Source organism: Amphibalanus amphitrite, unplaced genomic scaffold, assembly GCF_019059575.1.
Source record: "Amphibalanus amphitrite isolate SeventyFive unplaced genomic scaffold, NRLGWU_Aamphi_draft 000078F_arrow, whole genome shotgun sequence".
In the NCBI taxonomy this organism is placed as follows: Eukaryota; Metazoa; Arthropoda; class Thecostraca; order Balanomorpha; family Balanidae; genus Amphibalanus; species Amphibalanus amphitrite.
The window spans coordinates 758899-776664 of NW_024881574.1; the positions used below are offsets into that span (position 1 = coordinate 758899).

At 48.2% G+C, this 17766-nt stretch overlaps 1 protein-coding gene across 1 annotated transcript in view; it reads right to left on the minus strand.

Annotated features, from left to right (window-relative positions):
* The window catches only part of LOC122379452 (Na(+)/H(+) exchanger protein 2-like), a 69524-nt gene that overhangs the window by 9452 nt on the left and 42306 nt on the right, over positions 1 to 17766 (minus strand). The window contains exons 4-8 of the mRNA XM_043361689.1: positions 9599 to 9795; positions 7206 to 7360; positions 4047 to 4148; positions 1870 to 2087; positions 926 to 1128 (exon numbers count right to left, since the gene is read on the minus strand). Of these exons, the coding sequence (XP_043217624.1) occupies positions 926 to 1128; positions 1870 to 2087; positions 4047 to 4148; positions 7206 to 7360; positions 9599 to 9795 (875 nt within the window). The remainder of the gene's footprint in view (positions 1 to 925; positions 1129 to 1869; positions 2088 to 4046; positions 4149 to 7205; positions 7361 to 9598; positions 9796 to 17766) is intronic.

A 17766-nucleotide genomic window follows, 5' to 3' on the forward strand; every position in this document is an offset into this window, starting at 1 on the left:
ATCGGATACGCACGGTCAAGATCTACAATTTTTACAAAGGTCATTTTCAGGTCAGGTCAAAGATGACGTCACAGGGGTCGAAAAAGTCAAAATGGCGGCGCTAGATATGGAGAGAGTTTTTCTCGAATAACTTTCGAATTAGTCAAGATAGAAACAAACTAAGGGCATCATCGTGATCCTCTCGTCAATCCGCATCGAATGATATATATGTTGACCTCGAAAAGTCAAGGTCAAAGGTTGACCTCAGGTCACGTGACCTCGAGGTCATCATGTATATCATTCGATGCGTCTTGACAAGCTGAACACAATGAGACCATCCACGCGTCTGTATCTTGTTCCTGTACGGAGTTATTGGCCAAAAACCTTTGGTGACCTTTGATGACGTCACATGACCTCACAGCTGCCCAACAGCAAAACAGACCTCAAGGTAGTGAAGGTTGATCGTATATGAAGTCATGTATGGTATATGGGGCCATTCTGACCCGTTTTAGTGCTAAAAACAGGGAGTTGATTTTTCCCCCATTGACTTATAATGGGGAGGTCGCGAAATTGACCTGACCTTTGGTCACCGATATCAAACTTCCGAGATATACAAATTGTAGCTACTAATGACCTAATAATATCCTGCGACTTTCAAAGGCCTCCGACATCTACTGTAGCTCTGGCACGGTGACAAAGTTGCAAAAAAGTGACTTGAGGTTGGGTCATTCAAAGTGACCTGGTGACCTGACCTTAAAAGGAAGGAGGTTCAAACTTGCACACCATGTGTAAAATTGATGAGGGAATAGTCATACCAAATTTCGCGGCGCGAAAAACCTCAGGGGGGGCGGATATCCGCCCCCCCCCGTCGGTGCGCGGGTTAAGTTCAGTTACTGCACCCACCTGCACGAAGACGGTGAAGCTGCTGAAGCGGCTGCTGACCCACCTGCACGAAGACGGTGAAGTAGACCACGGTGATGGTGGTGGTGAGGAACATCTGCTGCTGCGGCACGTGATGAGGGTCGATGAGGAGCACGAGAGCGAAGGCCACCGCGCCTCGCAGGCCGCCGTACATCATGACAAACTTCTCCACACCCTCGATCTTGTGCATACGCGCCCGGTTGGCCAGACCGGCCAGAATGAGAACACCTGAGGGAGAGGAGATTTATCAGGGGAGGTGTAATTGGAAGGAGTTTCAGAGGATGTCAGGAGTCTCAGAGATTTTACGTATTTTTGGAGAAATGATGCTATGATATCGCTAAATCGATATATTTATGTTAGCATATATGTATAACGAAATAGTATGCTGGCATTTCTCGCAGAGACGTATAGAATGCATGGATAATGAGTATGATACATAATATCCAAGGGCTGACAGTAAACGACCTAACCTAATTGCTACAATACAACACTGACATAAAACTAGCCGCTGAGCAAATTCTATGAACGCATTAGAGCGATGATGCCGGTAAAACTGGTCCCGTTAGATATTTGCTGTTATGTGTCGTGCGTTCTAGGATAACCGGATAATGGGGGATAATGCGAGGCGTAAACTGGTTAGTTGGTTACGTCGGTGGTACACCATTGGTGTCACGGGGAATCGTGGAATGCCAGGGTGCTATAGGCGGTAGGAAACAATGCGTTAATGATTCATGACTTCCGACCTCACGGTTCCTTTGGGTGGTAATGGGTGGTCGGATGACTGACCACCGTTACACCACTCCTAATTAGTTACTGCAGCAACGTTACGATAAGCACATCCGAAACGGAGGAAGAAGGCGGAAGGCGTAGTGGAGATGAGCTAAAACCAAGCGATCAAAGGTCAAAGCCCAACCAAAATGTATGAAAACTCAAGCAGCAATAACAAAGATAACACGCCCTCATCCTCACCGAGCGCTCTGAAGAGCGAGCAGAAGAGGATGGTGAAGAGGACGAAGTAGGTGTTCCAGATGTGGTGGTTGTGCACGGTGGCAACGCCCAGCAGCATGAAGATGACCGTCTCGCAGCTGGAGGACAACATCTTCATCGTGTACTTGATGGTGGTGTGCGACTTGGCCGACACGTTCGAGATCACGTAGTTCTTCATGGTCAGACCACAGAAGGTGATGCTGCGGGAGAGCGGAAATACGGGGTCAGCTTGGGGTATGGCTGACATAGACTTAGACATAACATAGACTGTTTTAGTACGAAACGAAGTCCATTAACAATATTACATATATGATTCTTCGCAAACATTGCCGACGATCCAAATAATATTGTTTAGCATAGATACCACATGAATCATAGATTCATGTCAGCTATGTGTGTGATAACTGATAAGTGATAATACCAGTATAGCGCCTTTTGGGGCGACTAACGGAGCGAGCGAGGGGTGAGTCTTGCACGTGCGAAATTTCGAGGGGGTACCTCCAACTGACTTGTGCACGGCACCCTACTGACCGGTTTCTAGCGATGTGCCAAATTTGAGCACAATCGGCCCAGCCGTTCTCGAGATCTGGGAGCGGCACCCTGCACGTGCGCACGTGCAAAATGGGTCCCAACTGACTTGTGCACGGCACCCTACTAACCGGTCCCTAACCGTGTACCAAATTTGAACGCCATCGGTCCAGCCGTTCTCGAGATCTGGAAACGACCCCTGCACGTGCGCACGTGCAGCGGCACCCCAACTCTGGCACATGGATATGCAGTGCCTAGTGGGTGCCTACCTACATGCCAACTTTCAGAGCAATCGGCCAAGTAGTTACCGAGATATTGCAACAATTACAAAAGTGACACCTCTTCGTTTTGCACGTGGCACGTGCATAAGGGGTCACCCACATGCATCGGGAATAGTCCAATACTTGGTAGAAGGAATGAAGCTACCCTACAAAAATTACCGCATGTAAATCGGTCAAGTGTTTGCTGAGATATAAGCCTCGCAAAAGCCTCCACACGGCCGGCCGGCCGGCCGCTCATACTCAGAAATTTCCGTTGTTCTACGTAAGACTCCGCTCGCTTCGCTCGCTCCGTAATTATTGATGCTTCGGGTGAATGTCACCACAACGACCCTTCACTATGCAATTGGTTACATTCAAAGGAACATTTAAGCTTCAGTATCATCATCAATAGAGGCATAAACTCTCGCACTTGTATTCGCTTGATTTTTCTTTTGCATCACGTCTGTTTTTTTTTTCTTCAGGAACAATGTTATCAAACACCGTCTAACAATTTGCCAAAACACCGTGTCACAAACCTAAGTTGTTAGTGTTCTCGATACTGATCGATGATCATTTGCTTTCCCTTCACTTGAAAACAATCGACCCAACTCATCAATTCCAAAATTTTCCACTCGAGCCGGTCAAGAAAAACAGTCGAACCGTGCAAGGGACCACGCACAACGGGGTGCGTAAACATCGCTCCTCCCCATCCTGCTGTCTTGTAAGGTCTGTCTTTATCCCTCGCCCACTCCGTCTGATACGGGCGACTTCCTCCCAAGCGGCACACGACAGTCAAAGGGGTGGTCGGATGGGCCTCAGTGACTGGTCAGAGGGACCTCAATGGCTGGTCAGAGGGCTCCAAGGACCCGCCCATCAGCGGTCGGCATCTAAATCGTGTTTGTCGCGGTGCTCTGAGGTGTAATGCGGTCGGGCCCCGGGACCCGGTACGATCGGTGCGGTCGGGACCCGTGGTAAGATTGGTGAGGTCGGGACACGCGGTACGATCGGTGAGGTCGAGACCCGGTACGATCGGTGAGGAGGTAGGACGGTAAAAGGTTGGCTGATCCCACAGGCTGGTGGAAGGGGATGGGGAGAGATGGGGAGAGGAGGAAAGTGTCGGCCCAGAAGGGCGAAAAGCGGCAGTGACAGCCTTGTTTGAAAGGGGCCCTTGAAATCATTGTGGATTTTTTTATGATATGCCAAACATGACTTTTGTGCGCATGCAGGTATATGCAATGGCATTTGTGCATATTCAATGTCGGTAAATTAAAAACGCTTCGCCTCATGACAAGTGGCAGCCAATCTGTCACTTCTCGCTCAAGAGGCACACGACAATGATGTCGAACCCATTCAACTCGGGCAGATACTCACGCTAAAATTCCGGAGAGATGGAAGATCTCGGCGTTGAGGTAGGCCAGGTAGGACATAATGAAGACGAAGAGAGGCTCAATGACCCTGACGCTGCTGGTGAACCTGCCGAGAAAGACATTTAGCTGTAATTAAATCCAACAGTAGACAAACCAATCTAAAAAAGTTCACTAAAGTCATTATCGAAGTAGCAAGCACTTATACCGTATTAGGTACACGGTATATTTATTGCTTATATAAGCACTTATACCGTATAATGAAGTATGATTGTTTAGTTACGTCTAGTTATGTCTAGGAAAGCTTTGCTGCGCAGGACAGTTGGTTCGTAAAAAAATATGTAGAAACATGATACAGCTGCGAAGTCGGCAGGGCATGGCGGAGATGAGCTGAGTCAAATCGTCATCACTTTATTATCTCAAATTGTAGTTTCTTCGAATGAGTTCATCCAAGGTTAATGGGCTATTTCCAACGCATAATGTTTGTTTACGTTGTTACATCAACAAGTGTCTGGGAATAATTAATGAAGTGGTTCCACCTAGAGTGAAAGTAGTTTGGCCCAGGTAAATAAACACCTCACCCGGTGTAAGCAGACCGGATCGTGGGTCCCATTATTCAGTTCCGCGAAATTTTGGTAAGCCGTCTCAAGACATGAAGAACCGTCTATTTCAATTTCGTCAACCGTCGCTCTTAGTCCATTGGGCATAGATCATTACGTATCCGACAAAAAGACGTCGATTGTTACGCAGAATGAGCTCTTCGTGATCATTTATTCTTAATCCTCCTGTTATATCACGGTTAACCAAATAACTAACCTCACCACAGTAGCTATGGCGCAGCTAAGCAAGGAGACCGTCGAATTAGATTTACTCAGTAATGTTTAGAGTGAAACAGTGATGCTCTATCTCACTTCATTGGATTCTATGGATCTCTTGGATGAGTTCTGTATGAACTTAACAGCTGACACCTTCAATACCTTGCTTTATTCGTTCACGAATTATAGAGGTGCTTGTCACATGAACCATCTTTGGAAACTCAGAAGGAGCGAAAACTGAAGCGTATTTTTACCGCACTGCGATAGCCTATCCCGACAAGTCACATATTGTCAACTTAAATGTCAAAACAGTGCATTGGAGGTCCCAGGGGACAATACCAGGGCCGGTGCAAACGGAAAGGTCATGAACTTTGGATTATATTGCCGCAATAAAGGCTCGTACATTTGACACCTCAAAACATAAACTGCATTCGTTAACGGGCCTGAACCTTCCCTATCGGTTCATTCGTCAATATTGTCTATAAACCTGCTGCAATATTCACTCCTATCACCTTGTTAGACTGCTTCAACTGCATACAGAGGCACACAGTTCGATTAGTACATTCAACAGGGTCCCGTATGAGCGATGTAACTACCACTAGCGTTCATCGTGAGCACGTCTCCGTCTCGGCCACCTCTCATACGCTCCATTGACGCCAAACTATGACACACGGCGTCGGTCAGGGCCGACAACCATCACCCGCGGCGGCACCCGACCGTCGCCAGCGGCGGCGGCACGGAAACGACTGCAGGCGCGCATCATCACGGCTCGATCACGGCCGAACGGCGACCAAGGCAAGGCCGAGTAGAGCCTGGCCGCAGCCTCACCTTCGCTCGGGCCGCCGCCGCGTGACCCAGTTCCTAGCACCTCCGGGGCGGGCCAGGTGATCCCTGGCTCACCGCGGCACCGGCAGATTGGCTCTGTGACGGGGTTACGAGACACGCAACAACAACGACGACGACGGTGACGACGCAACGGTGACGACGCAACGGCAACGACGGCGTCGGCCGAGTTGAAAGCAGATGGTTTAGTTTAGGTTATTTTAGCTTAGTTCATTTTGGGTAAAATCAAACTTCAAAGGGCATGTGCGGCCCAGTTGCACAATGCACATTATGTCATTGATAAAACTGGGTAGGGTAGCCTGGGGCAAGACGCCCCAGATAATTTATTTTGCTACATAACTTTTGTCCCACATGACCTGGAAGGCTAAATTTGTGCTCAATGCGTTCTTTGGACATTTTACTTTAAATTCCACCCCTCAAATTATTTCACCTATGATCGGACTCCCAGCTAGGAAGCGATTTGTGAAGCAACTGCAAATGGGGCATTTTGCCCCAGCCCCAGGGCAAAACGCCCCACGGCCTGGGGCAAGAAGCCCCATACTCTAGATTAAAGATTAAACATGGTAGTTGGCTAAATCTTATATGAGAGGTCCGTTAGACCTCTGGAGGCACGGCACTGAAGTTAGCACATTCCATCCTGTCAGGTGTTCAGCTATGACACTATTGTAGGTATGAGCAGGTTTTTCACCTGCCTCAAAGAACCAAATAATAAATTATTGCAATGCAAATGTTTACAGAATGCTTCCTTTGCCATCCAGTTGCTGAGAAAAATACACAAAAGGGCATAGAAACTTACTGTTCGCCAGCTACCGAACATTAGAAAGTGGGTAGCCCGAACAACACATGGGGTAAAACGCCCCATGGGGCTTTTTGCCCCGCGACCTACTGGGGCGTTTTACCCCATCACGTAGTTCGGTCAGAGAACAACGCTTTGCACTCCAGCAAGACATAATTTAACACGAACCAACCCGGCATGATAAGCGTTAAACAATAGTTGTTCAAAATACATAAAAGTCGTTAACGTGATGTGGACCATAAAAGAACGCCATGATGCATAATCTGACAACAAAACATAAAAATCACTCAAAAAACACATTTTTGGCTATATCGCCCGAAAAAGTCAACACAATTTCTTTCCAGTCTGCTCATATAATGATCATATAGTGCACGTTTTATAGAAGAGAGGATGTTTCCCCAGAAATCTGCCACTTCCGAGAAACATCGGTGAGGCGTTTTACCTCGGCGGGGCGACTTGCCCCGGTCTACCCTACATGAAAATAGCATAATAGCAAACCAATAACAGCATTGACAATTTGTTAACAATCTGTTCAATATCACCTGAAATAATATTTGCAGTTTGCACCATTTCCATCGGCGACAGTGATGTCATTTCCCGTCAGCCCTGGCCCTTCTCCGTCGAGTCATCTCACTCTGGCAACGAAGGCATTGAGGAGAAAACGACATCACCGCACTCCCCCACCATCTCAACCTTCAGCCACCACACTCACCTGGTGACGAAGGCGGTGAGGAAGCCCCAGATGATGCCGACCAGGGTGCCGCCCAGAGCCACGATCAGAAACTTGAGCAGACCGGCAGCCACGTCCAGTGCAGTGATGTTGTTCTCACCCATCTCCACGTACGCCTCAAACATGTGGTACAACACCTGCGGAGAAGGGGGAGAGGATGTGGTAAATCAGAGGACGAGGAACTGCTGAAGGGTTTGGTATGAAGGTGACAGTGTTATGTCCAGGGATTCAAACTTTTAGGTGATTATGCGGTGCCAGTGGGCTTGATATTATATGCCAGTACCCATAGACATATTAACTATACAGGGTCTTCTCATAGCTACTCATGTTTTAAAATGTTACCGTAACGTAAATGTGTAAAATGAATGAATTATGAATATTCAAATCTTGTAGATTAGACAAGAGAAGAAAACTCCATGAATTCCGGTCCCTTAATTGTTAGAAGCTGCCGCTGTAAATATTCGGAACTGGCTGTATGAAGAGATGGAACAGGCAACATACACCAGTCATGCAGCCTACCGTGAGCTATTTGAAACCGCGTGATGATCTACATTTTTTGCACTGCATGGGACGCCTGCATTGCTACTGTTGACTCATTGAACAGCTGTGGATCGCGATACTTTCCGCTTTCCGCTTTTTTTGCAGTAAACCGGCAATAAAATAATCAAATACTGAATCACAAGTCAACCATGAATTGAAACAATGTCTTCCACGTACATTCATCATCCGCTAGTGCAATTGCATGCAATTCCTCTTACATAATATGCAACTGTGCATCAGAAAATTCAGCGTAACTAATACCTACCACCCATTGTTTATTCAGCCACTCAACCACCATGTAAAAATGATGCTTTGCCATGTCTGATTTCTATCTTTGACATGCCCACAGAAAGTAGAAACGGTCTGGAGCACAGTGAAACTCACTCTTAGCTCAGTGGAATAAGTATCAAAATATTTATTTCTAAATGCACACAATAAAACCATGAGTATAACGGATCGGTTTAGAAAATCACAGGCACTTGAAAACCAAAAAGTGCCGGTTTTCTGCACTAATATGCAACATTTTTCTAGCCAGGGATAGCTGATGATGGTATCAGACCACCCGATGGCGGCTAATTGTTGTTCGATTATCGATAGCGCTGTTACGCTTGCTACCTCAAAGCGCCTTATACGACGCAATTTGGTTCGATTATGAGTCGCCAAGTACTTGAACCGGGACATTTCCATCTGGCCCTATACATCATCCTTTGCTGGTTTATCGAAACGTATAGAGAACAAAATGTATGGACAATTAACAGTGAAAACGATATTTTAGTTAAAAAAACACAATTAAAATGTTCTTTCATATACACACAAAGTTAATTTTAAAGGTGCCCGTTCGAATCACGCAAAAAGCATCCGATTGAATCATAAAATAAGATATTACGTAATTTGTAACTACCCAAGCCAGCATTCACCCGGCTCGAGATGGTTGCCAGGCGCCAGCGATGGCATGGTCTGCTGCAGAACCCGAACAGGATCCGTATTGTATTGTTACCATGGCAGCTTAGTGTCCGCATTCCGTATCCATACAGTGGTGTCTGTAGCCAGTCCACCTGTGTCTGCATCCGTCCATGCAGTCCTCGTTTTTCCACGTGTGTGCCCTCCCATACAATTGTGTTCGCCTCTGGACACACTTTACTGCACTGCACTGTACTGCACTGCACTGCTCAGAACTACCCCACTGCAGTGCTTTGCACGGCTCTCATATCCGGCCTGTGCACTTTGTGCCTGCGCGACTCCCGTTTACGACCCATGTAGGTATGCATCCCACACTGACCTTCCGGCCAGCACCTACATGTATGACGAGCGGCTCTCCCCTGCCGCTATGACTCAGCCAGCATTGTCGACCTGACATGACACAGTTGGGCGAGGCTTCCGCCCCCTCCCCCTCCCCCTCCCCGGCTCCCGGCAGTCTGGTGGGACTCCCACAAGCTCCTGGCAAACCAAACGGGCGAGCGGTGACCGGTCCGTAGCGTCATGCCCCGCGGCCATTCGCAGCCAGGGACCGTAGCCCGAAGCGGTGCAGTGAATGGAAATGCGATGGGGTGACGTAATGTCGCCACAATGGGTGTTGGGAAACGTGCTGAGCTGATGCAGGGTGTTCCCGAGCTCAGGGCAGCGAAAGGACCGAAACTTGTCGAACGTTTATCGAATAAGCCACGCAGTGGGTCCGCGGACGGGCTCGTAACGAAAAGGGTCGTAACGGAATCAGAGAAGCGAAATTACAGAACACAAACACCTAACTTTTTATTTGCGTTAACTATTTCAAGAGTGTTAGATATATCCATGCAAAATATACCTACACATAAATATAAGAACGCGCAGAAACTTACCACAGTGACGGCGTCATTGAGCAGGGACTCGCCGAAGACGACGATGTAGAGCATCTCGTTGACGTGGATCTCCTCGAAGACGGCCAGCACGGCCACGGGGTCAACGGCCGAGATGAGGGCAGCGAACAGGAAGGTGTTCAGGATGGGCATTTCCACGCCGTACAGACCAGTCAGACCGACCAGGTACAGACCTCCGCCTGTGGATAGAGAGGGGACGAGTCGTCAGCGCGGCCACAACAGGTGCTTTCAGACTTCCGCCTGCGTAACGGGAGAGCGACACGGATCGTCAGCGTGGTCAGAAGAGGTACAGACCTCAGCCTTCGGGACGACGCAAAATACAGGTATAGAATCTGGGAAGATTAGAAACCATAGACCTCATTGGCTTGATGTTGTGAAAGCGAGAGAAAAAAGCGATCATGACAAACATAGGTATACCTGTACTGCTAAAGAAAATGATTATTTTGCCTCGTCGGCGTCATCTTTTATTTCTTTTGCATTCGTAGTAGCATGATTATAAGTGGAGTTAGTTATATGGTTCCCGAAGCTAATACGGTTGTAGAACACCCTCGTTCTCCGAAAAGCCGGATAGACTCGGACGTATGCCTACAGTCCTATTGATCTCCAAACGCAGCTCGGCATCCGCAAACAGCCGTCCACATCAGTCGAATTGCCGAGCCATCGATCTACTCTCTATGTACTTGTCATTCTTAATTGCTGTTTCTCGCTGAGATTGGTCGACAGGTATCAGGTATCCGCCCACCAGTCACCGAAGCTTCGCAGATAATGTATCATTGTAGACTTCGGGAAATGACCCCGACTTGCGTGCGCTCACAAATCACAGCTATTGATCGCGATATCATCTGCGCGGAACCGTCCCACGTCCGTTCCACCACGACTTCCACCCACGTCTTCGCCTTCTGGCCCGTAAGATGTGTGGTCGCTCTAGAGATAGTCATCAGCAGCGTGGAGACGTAAACAAAAACAACACGTTACGAGTGTATCGCGTGTGATGACTCAATTCTCATCGCGAGATTTGAAAACCGGTCCTGATACAGATACAGATACAGATACTTTATTCACAGCAAATCCATGGAACATGGCTTTTCATTGCAATACGTCAAATATGTAAATACACAAGGTTCAAGACAGTTCAAGACCTGAGGTACAGCGATCTGTCATCTCCCTCCCTGCGGCAGCAGTGACGGCTACCACGCCTCACGTATTGTGAAGAAAAAGACGGGCAGACATGACGCGACGGAAACCAAATCGGCGCGTCACTTTGCGGCGTGTGACGACGCAACAGTGCGCTACTGATGCGTGACGCGCACGGCGCCGCAATCGCCGCCCATTAGCGGTGCGTTCGCGGCGCGTTGTTGACAGCTGCGGCGCGACGGCGCGGTGGCGGCGGCGGCGCGGCGGCGGCCCTGGCCCAGATGAATGCCGCGGGGCCACTCCAAGCCTCCGGGTAGGGCGACAGCGGCGGCGGCAGCAGCAGCTGAAAGTGTGGCGGCCTTCCCAAGGGCGAAGTCAGCGGGAGCGCCTTCAGCGCTCTCGAACAGATGATTGAGTTACCTCAGAGTGTCGGTAATCAATCACGTAGGTAGTGATCTCGTGAGGTCGCTAGCCCGAGATCGCAGTACATGAAATGGAGGGTCGGAAGAACTAACTAGGGCGGCAGCTAACTAGACACGCAACAGATAATAACTCCCACGCAGCCTGCGTCCAGCTGATGCGTACGGAGATGCGGCTGGGCAATGCTTTCCCATTAATACAGGAGACGTTCAAATGCTCAAGAGCGACAAGAACTGGAAGGACTTCTCCGAGGCCACGGGACTATCTCGAAGAGATAGACCGGTCCCGAAAGGCACACCCTATATAGGGCAGTGGTCGGCAGGTCCTCCGCGGTCGTGCCCCCTTTTTTGGCGCCAAGCAGCGCCATTACCCCCACCTGCCAGACCCCATTGGTGATATAACCATGGTTACTAAAATTCCATACTTTTCCGCGACTCTTTGGGTACCACATCTGCGAGAAACCACAGGCTCCCCCCCTGCGGTTTCTCGCAAATATCTCAAAAAAGTTGAGCGCCACCATTTTGTCACATTTTGTCATGCATTTTGTCTGCACATGTTGTGAAAATTTCAGACCAAAGTCGCTCAAAGTCAGGTCACCAGATCACGTCAAGTTACCTCACCTCAGTAAAGACTGTAACGCCTGTTGTAGCTACACAGAGTAACAGATCTCTTTCAAACTTTCAGGAATTGACAAAGGCAACAAAACATGTACAAAATTTGTATCTCGGATATTTGATGTAGGTGACCAAAGGTCAGCTCACTTTCACGCCCTCTCTCGTTATCAATGGGAGAGGTCGCAAAGTCAATGGTAGAAATTGAAAGACGCCTCTTTTGGATGAGTGTCATTCCTAGCACTGTGAAGCACTGAATCACAAGGAAACATGACCACTGAGCCGGAAAACTGCACCCGTAACCCCGCTGTTATGTCCCTGAGGTCATTTCAAGTCGTGAACGGCATCTAATAGTTTTTCGCTAATAACTTTTGATAAAGGCATGCCAGAGCGATGAAAATACCTTAGATGTGTTTAGCTCGACGACACGGATCACCTGATGTGCAACAAGACCTTCGATGCTTCTCGACGGGGGGAGCACGATGCTGATAAAAGTGAGCTCTTGCAAGTTCTGAGTGAAACGCTACTGAAGAAAAACTATCAGCAAACAACGTACATTTTATCAGCAAAAAACGTACATTTTAGCCATTTTTGTCTCCGTAGGCTAAATCGTTATTCTTAGGTTAAATCTGAGGGCGTCATCAGAAAAAAAAACGTTAAGAGAGCTATCGAATGCGTTTTTCCGCAGCTCTGTAGCTCTATCCTTTCCTGAGCTATAGGCCAGTTTGTCGAAAATTGTCAAAGGTTGACCTGAAAATTGGCGAAATTTTACGTTCGATGACCTCTGGTGAGCTGACCTTTGACTTGACCTAAAAAGTGGCCATAGTTTTCCTTCATCATGTCTTACTCTCTTTCGAACGCCGACTACGGCGTTTCGCTAGTGACCCAGGAGACAAGTTAGAAGGGGGGAGGGGGTTCAACTTCCACCTCCAGCAGGGCGTGGATACCCAGGAGCCCCATCAGGGCGCGGGTTAACCCCCATACGAATAGGGGTAGCGTGTATTTTTGGGGAATAGATCACGTTAAAAGGGTCGGATCATAAAAACTGTACCCTCGAGCCGATCATTTTTATCTGTCCTGAAAATGGCATGACCTTAACCCGAATAACCGTTGATTTGTGAGATCTTTCTTGAGATCATGGCAGTCCACAAAATCTCACTTCAAGAAGTTACAACAAGAGCCGATTTACTCGGGACTTGTCATTGACCTCTGGAAGGTCACCAAATGACCAAGGACCTTTAAATTGGGTAGCAGCGGCTGCCTATCTTCACGGGCAGCACGCTCAATTTTTCTGCAAAGCTCCAGCTCAGAGGCCGAGATGCTCGGGTCAGGGTGCAATGGACAACTCCTCTCCCTTGCGTTAGTGACTGTGAAAACGCCAACAGGCGAGCGCCGGCTAATACATGGCAGTTACTTTTGCGCGACTGTACGGAATGGTGAGCAGCTATGTACATGAAAATTGGCATGCGCCAGCTGATCAGTTCATGCTTTGTGCGTTTGCCCTCGACTAATTTTTAAATCCTGGGGCACAACAGTTGCGATGTCCGTCCCATCAATGGAGCCATTAATTCTAAAAAAAAAGATGAGGCTTTCTCAGAGGCCCTCATTACCCCCCGCCGAATGGCGCCATTACCCCCAAAGGGGGCATGCCCCACCATTTGCCGACCCCTGCTATAGGGTATGTCCCAGCCTAATATTGACAATACGGACCCAGCAAGCTACCGGATACCGAATCCTGGACACACCGCGCCAACCTTCTGTGTGTTGAGCCACGCGTGAGCCACAAAGCGGAAGCCGTCACGTCACGCCTCGCACAGTCACGACTCACAACTCACGCTCTCCGAGTGAGTCACGCTGGCTCGGTGTCCCTGGGGGTGCCAAGGTGTCCCCGTTCGACCCAGCGCACCCCCGAACTGATTGTTCGGAGGCTGCAGACAGGATAAGGTTGATCAATCGGTCTGCACTAAGCTCAATGGTCCTAACCGAGACACCAGACTTTGTAGACCTGCACCAAGCAAGGCGAAAAGGTTACCTCGACACCAGTGGGATTCCCGCGTTGCGGCATTCTCACTTCTTGGTCCCCGGCTCCCGAAATCACCGAAGCGCGCGAGAGCGTAGGCAATGGGCATCCCGCGGTAGTAGCACCCAGCGCTGTGACGACATGGTGCCGCGTGGAGACGTCATGAACCTGATAGCATCACAGTATTGTCACACAACACTGACAGGTTTTTTATTAGATTCACGTGATCGGTAATAGTTGACGACAGTATTGGCTATCGAACTCTATTTTGGTGTAATGAATTATCGGACAGCCGGAAGCAAACCACCATTATGCACAAATTGTACAAAAGCGAGCCAAAATCATGCTCAGGTGTGTAAGCGATGTGACGAAGTCCAGCTATGCGCGTGTATCCCCCACTGGGCGTTCACCTAGTCGGACGCGCGTCACCAGAGTAGGGTCAAACCGCAAGTCATCAGAGCCACACAAGGAGAAAACGTCCCAGACATCCGGACTCCGGAACGGCGGTGACCCGGGGAAAACCCACAGGATACCGCTCTCGCGTCTGATCTGCAGAATTCAGCCCGCGCTCCGCCTATAGGGATACGCTGTACACTGGTGTGGTAACCGGATCTGCTGCAGGTCAAAGAAACCGCTGTTTGCTGGCTGGTGGAGTTCTCGATTCAACCAGAGGTAAAGCAAACACTAAGCAGGTCCTGAGTTTCATTAGCACTGATTTATTTATGTGGAAACTGTACACAGGCAATATGATTGACATTGAACAATAAATACGCGTAAGGATGGTGCGTCAATTATTCGAATGTAGTTTTATACAGGAAAGTGAACTTAAGGCGAACACTGACATAGACTTATCTATGTAATACAGTAGGCAAGTATAGACCTAAGTTGTATACAGAGGTCTACGCATGGACCTCTGTATACAGAGGTCTGTGACGAAAGTTAAGTATTTGTTTAAAACTTTTACGTGTTCTTTTTGGTTCCTATTTTTTTTTTTTGACTAAACGCAAACAACGACAGGAATTTGTATTTTTTCTGTTATCATGCAATATTAATCGCGTAAACGTAAAGTCAAATGTTATTTACATGATCGAGTCACATGTTTTATCATCGCACAGCTCTGACATTTTACATTCATTATAGGTTGTATGGCGGGCCATTTCACATTTGAATTAAAATTTCAATTGTTTCCCGCAAAACTCTGCACTACAGCGCAAGCCGGACAGAACGAGTACAACTGTGACTGGTTAGTGGCTGTACCGAGGGCATGGATAGTGAACACGAGCAGTGTTATCCATAGCACACGTGTGTCACTCGTTAAGTGCTAAACGTGACGGCAAAAATGAAAACAATGGATAGCGCTAAAAAGTGACAGCTGGCTTGGACACCTATAGGAAAGTTACTTCGCATGGCTTTCAGGAACGATGGGTGTATTTACAAGGACACGATAAATATCGACACCCACATAACTATTTCTTATTACGCTCCTGTTCAGGCAGCTAACCGTCTTACGTGATATCCAGACTCCAGTAGGCCTGACAAATATGGTCCATATCTAACCATCAACATTGCATCGAGCATTTTTACTGTTACCGTGCGCATTGCGTGTTGCACTTGGAAGCATCAATGAAACATATTAGGCATAATTACAGACGTATATTGAATACGTTTTAAATCGTTGTGCATCGACGAAGAGTCTCATCTCCGCACTGTTTAGTCACTCATGCAGCCTACGCCCTTCGATATCCTTAGGAAGTTGCCTGCTCAGGCTCGTTGGAACGCAAGGAGAGCGTCGCACCGCAACGCTCTTATTTTTCCTGGATCTGCTCAGAACAATCCAATGGAATAGCAATGGAAGTGAACAGGTGGCACGTGCTGCACAAACCACAAGATTCCCTCACGGAAGAAGACCGGTTTCCGACACTCATTCATGCCGTGTCCGAGTTCCCAGAAGGAGGTGGTTGTTAGCAAGAACTTTCAAGCCCTCGTGAGGAAAGAGCTCGTCACAAATCCGTTAACAAGGGCAGGATTAGGAAATAAGCAGGGGTGTAGGATCGCAAAATAGGTTGGGGGGGCTGAACCCCGGACGCCGCGCCGGTGGGGCGGCGACGAAAGTTGCTGAGCGGGGGGGGGGAGAAACCAGCAGTGGAAAAGGTGTTGACCGGGGGGGGGGAGGGAGCGTGGACCATGGTGGTGAAAAGCGGGTCTATGACTTGAGTGATATGACTTATTCTCTCCCCCTGGATCCAAGTTCAGGCTTATAAAATAAGGCGTAGGTATTTATATTCTGGCTCAACGTTTTGCAACCACATTTATGCAGTGTATGTTCCCGCTCTTTTCAAATGCAAAGTGATGCCACTTAAACGGTATATGTAGGCTCTTCTTATACTTAAGGCTGATGAGAGATTCAATTTCTTGATTGATTCATGGTATTTAGATTCCTATCCCCTAGTTTGGCAAACTGTTTTAGGGGTCCTTGGAGGTACCCCTGCAATTTCCTAAAATCTTGGTACTCACTTTTCACCAATCACCCTCTTCATTTCGGAAGGGTCAAGTTTTTGTGTAAAGATTGTAGACTGTTTAATGGCTCCCTTTTGGCTGTTTCAGGGACCTCCTCGACTACTTCTAGGGCCACGATAGCGGTATCGACAAAGTAGGCGGATCGTGATCGGTAAAACAGGACAGTCACAGAACAATTTCTGTTGTAGTATTTCGCAAAACCCCTGCATTCTGCATATCATTGGAAGCATAATTTCGTTTTTAAAGTTGCAGGTCGTGTAGCCACACGAATACTCCCAAAATGCACGAAACATTTGCAGGCACGTATGTACCTAGGATTTGGCCAAGGGGGGGGGGGGGGGCGGAGGATCCGGGGGGGCTTCCTCTCCTCTCTACAGGGCGCCTCCTCTCTACAGAGGGCAAGGGAGGATCTAGGCGAACGTTTTTGTGGGGGGGGGGGGGGGGTTACAGGTCGGCCGACATGACGGGTCTGATGGATAAATTCTGACGACCGGGGGAGGGGGGCGAGTATGTCGAGATCAAAAGGCATTTCGTCTTCGTCGTTTCTATAAGATGAAGCTTTATCGTTATAAGTCACTCGGCTCAGTAGTTTTAGTTAAATCCACCTATGCAAGTGCGTCGCCACGGATTTCTTACTTAAGGGGGGGGGGCGTATCGACCGACTTAAAAACATAGAAGTTGATATTCGCACTTTTAGCCTATGCATTAGTAGCATACAGTAGCGATCTCTCTTATTGACCTGTTAACGAACCGGCGGCGCGAAGCGCTGCGAAAATTTGCAAAAAAAAAACGTTTTTTTTTAAGAATGATGTTCCGCTTTTCACAGGCAAATATTTGCCTGGAGTGGTAGGCTGTGCCGCATCACACGGGCTGAGTTCACAAATTATAACTTTGTCCTAATGCTCACAATCGACAGGCGCTTAACCCGCGCACCGACGGGGGGGCGGATATCCGCCCCCCCCCCTGAGGTTTTTCGCGAATAGCGGGAAAACCGCGGTGCGTAGCGCCGCGAAATTTGGTATGACTATAACCTCATCAATTTTACACATGGTGTGCAAGTTTGAACCTCCTAACTTTTAAGGTCAGGTCACCAGGTCACTTTGAATGACCCAACCTCAAGTCACTTTTTTGCAACTTTGTCACCGTGCCAGAGCTACAGTAGATGTCGGAGGCCTTTGAAAGTCGCAGGATATTATTAGGTCATTAGTAGCTACAATTTGTATATCTCGGAATTTTGATATCGGTGACCTAAGGTCAGGTCAATTTCGCGACCTCCCCATTATAAGTCAATGGGGGAAAAATCAACTCCCTGTTTTTACCACTAAAACGGGTCGGAATGGCCCCATATACCATACATGACTTCATATACGATCAACCTTCACTACCTTGAGGTCTGTTTTGCTGTTGGGCAGCTGTGAGGTCATGTGACGTCATCAAAGGTCACCAAA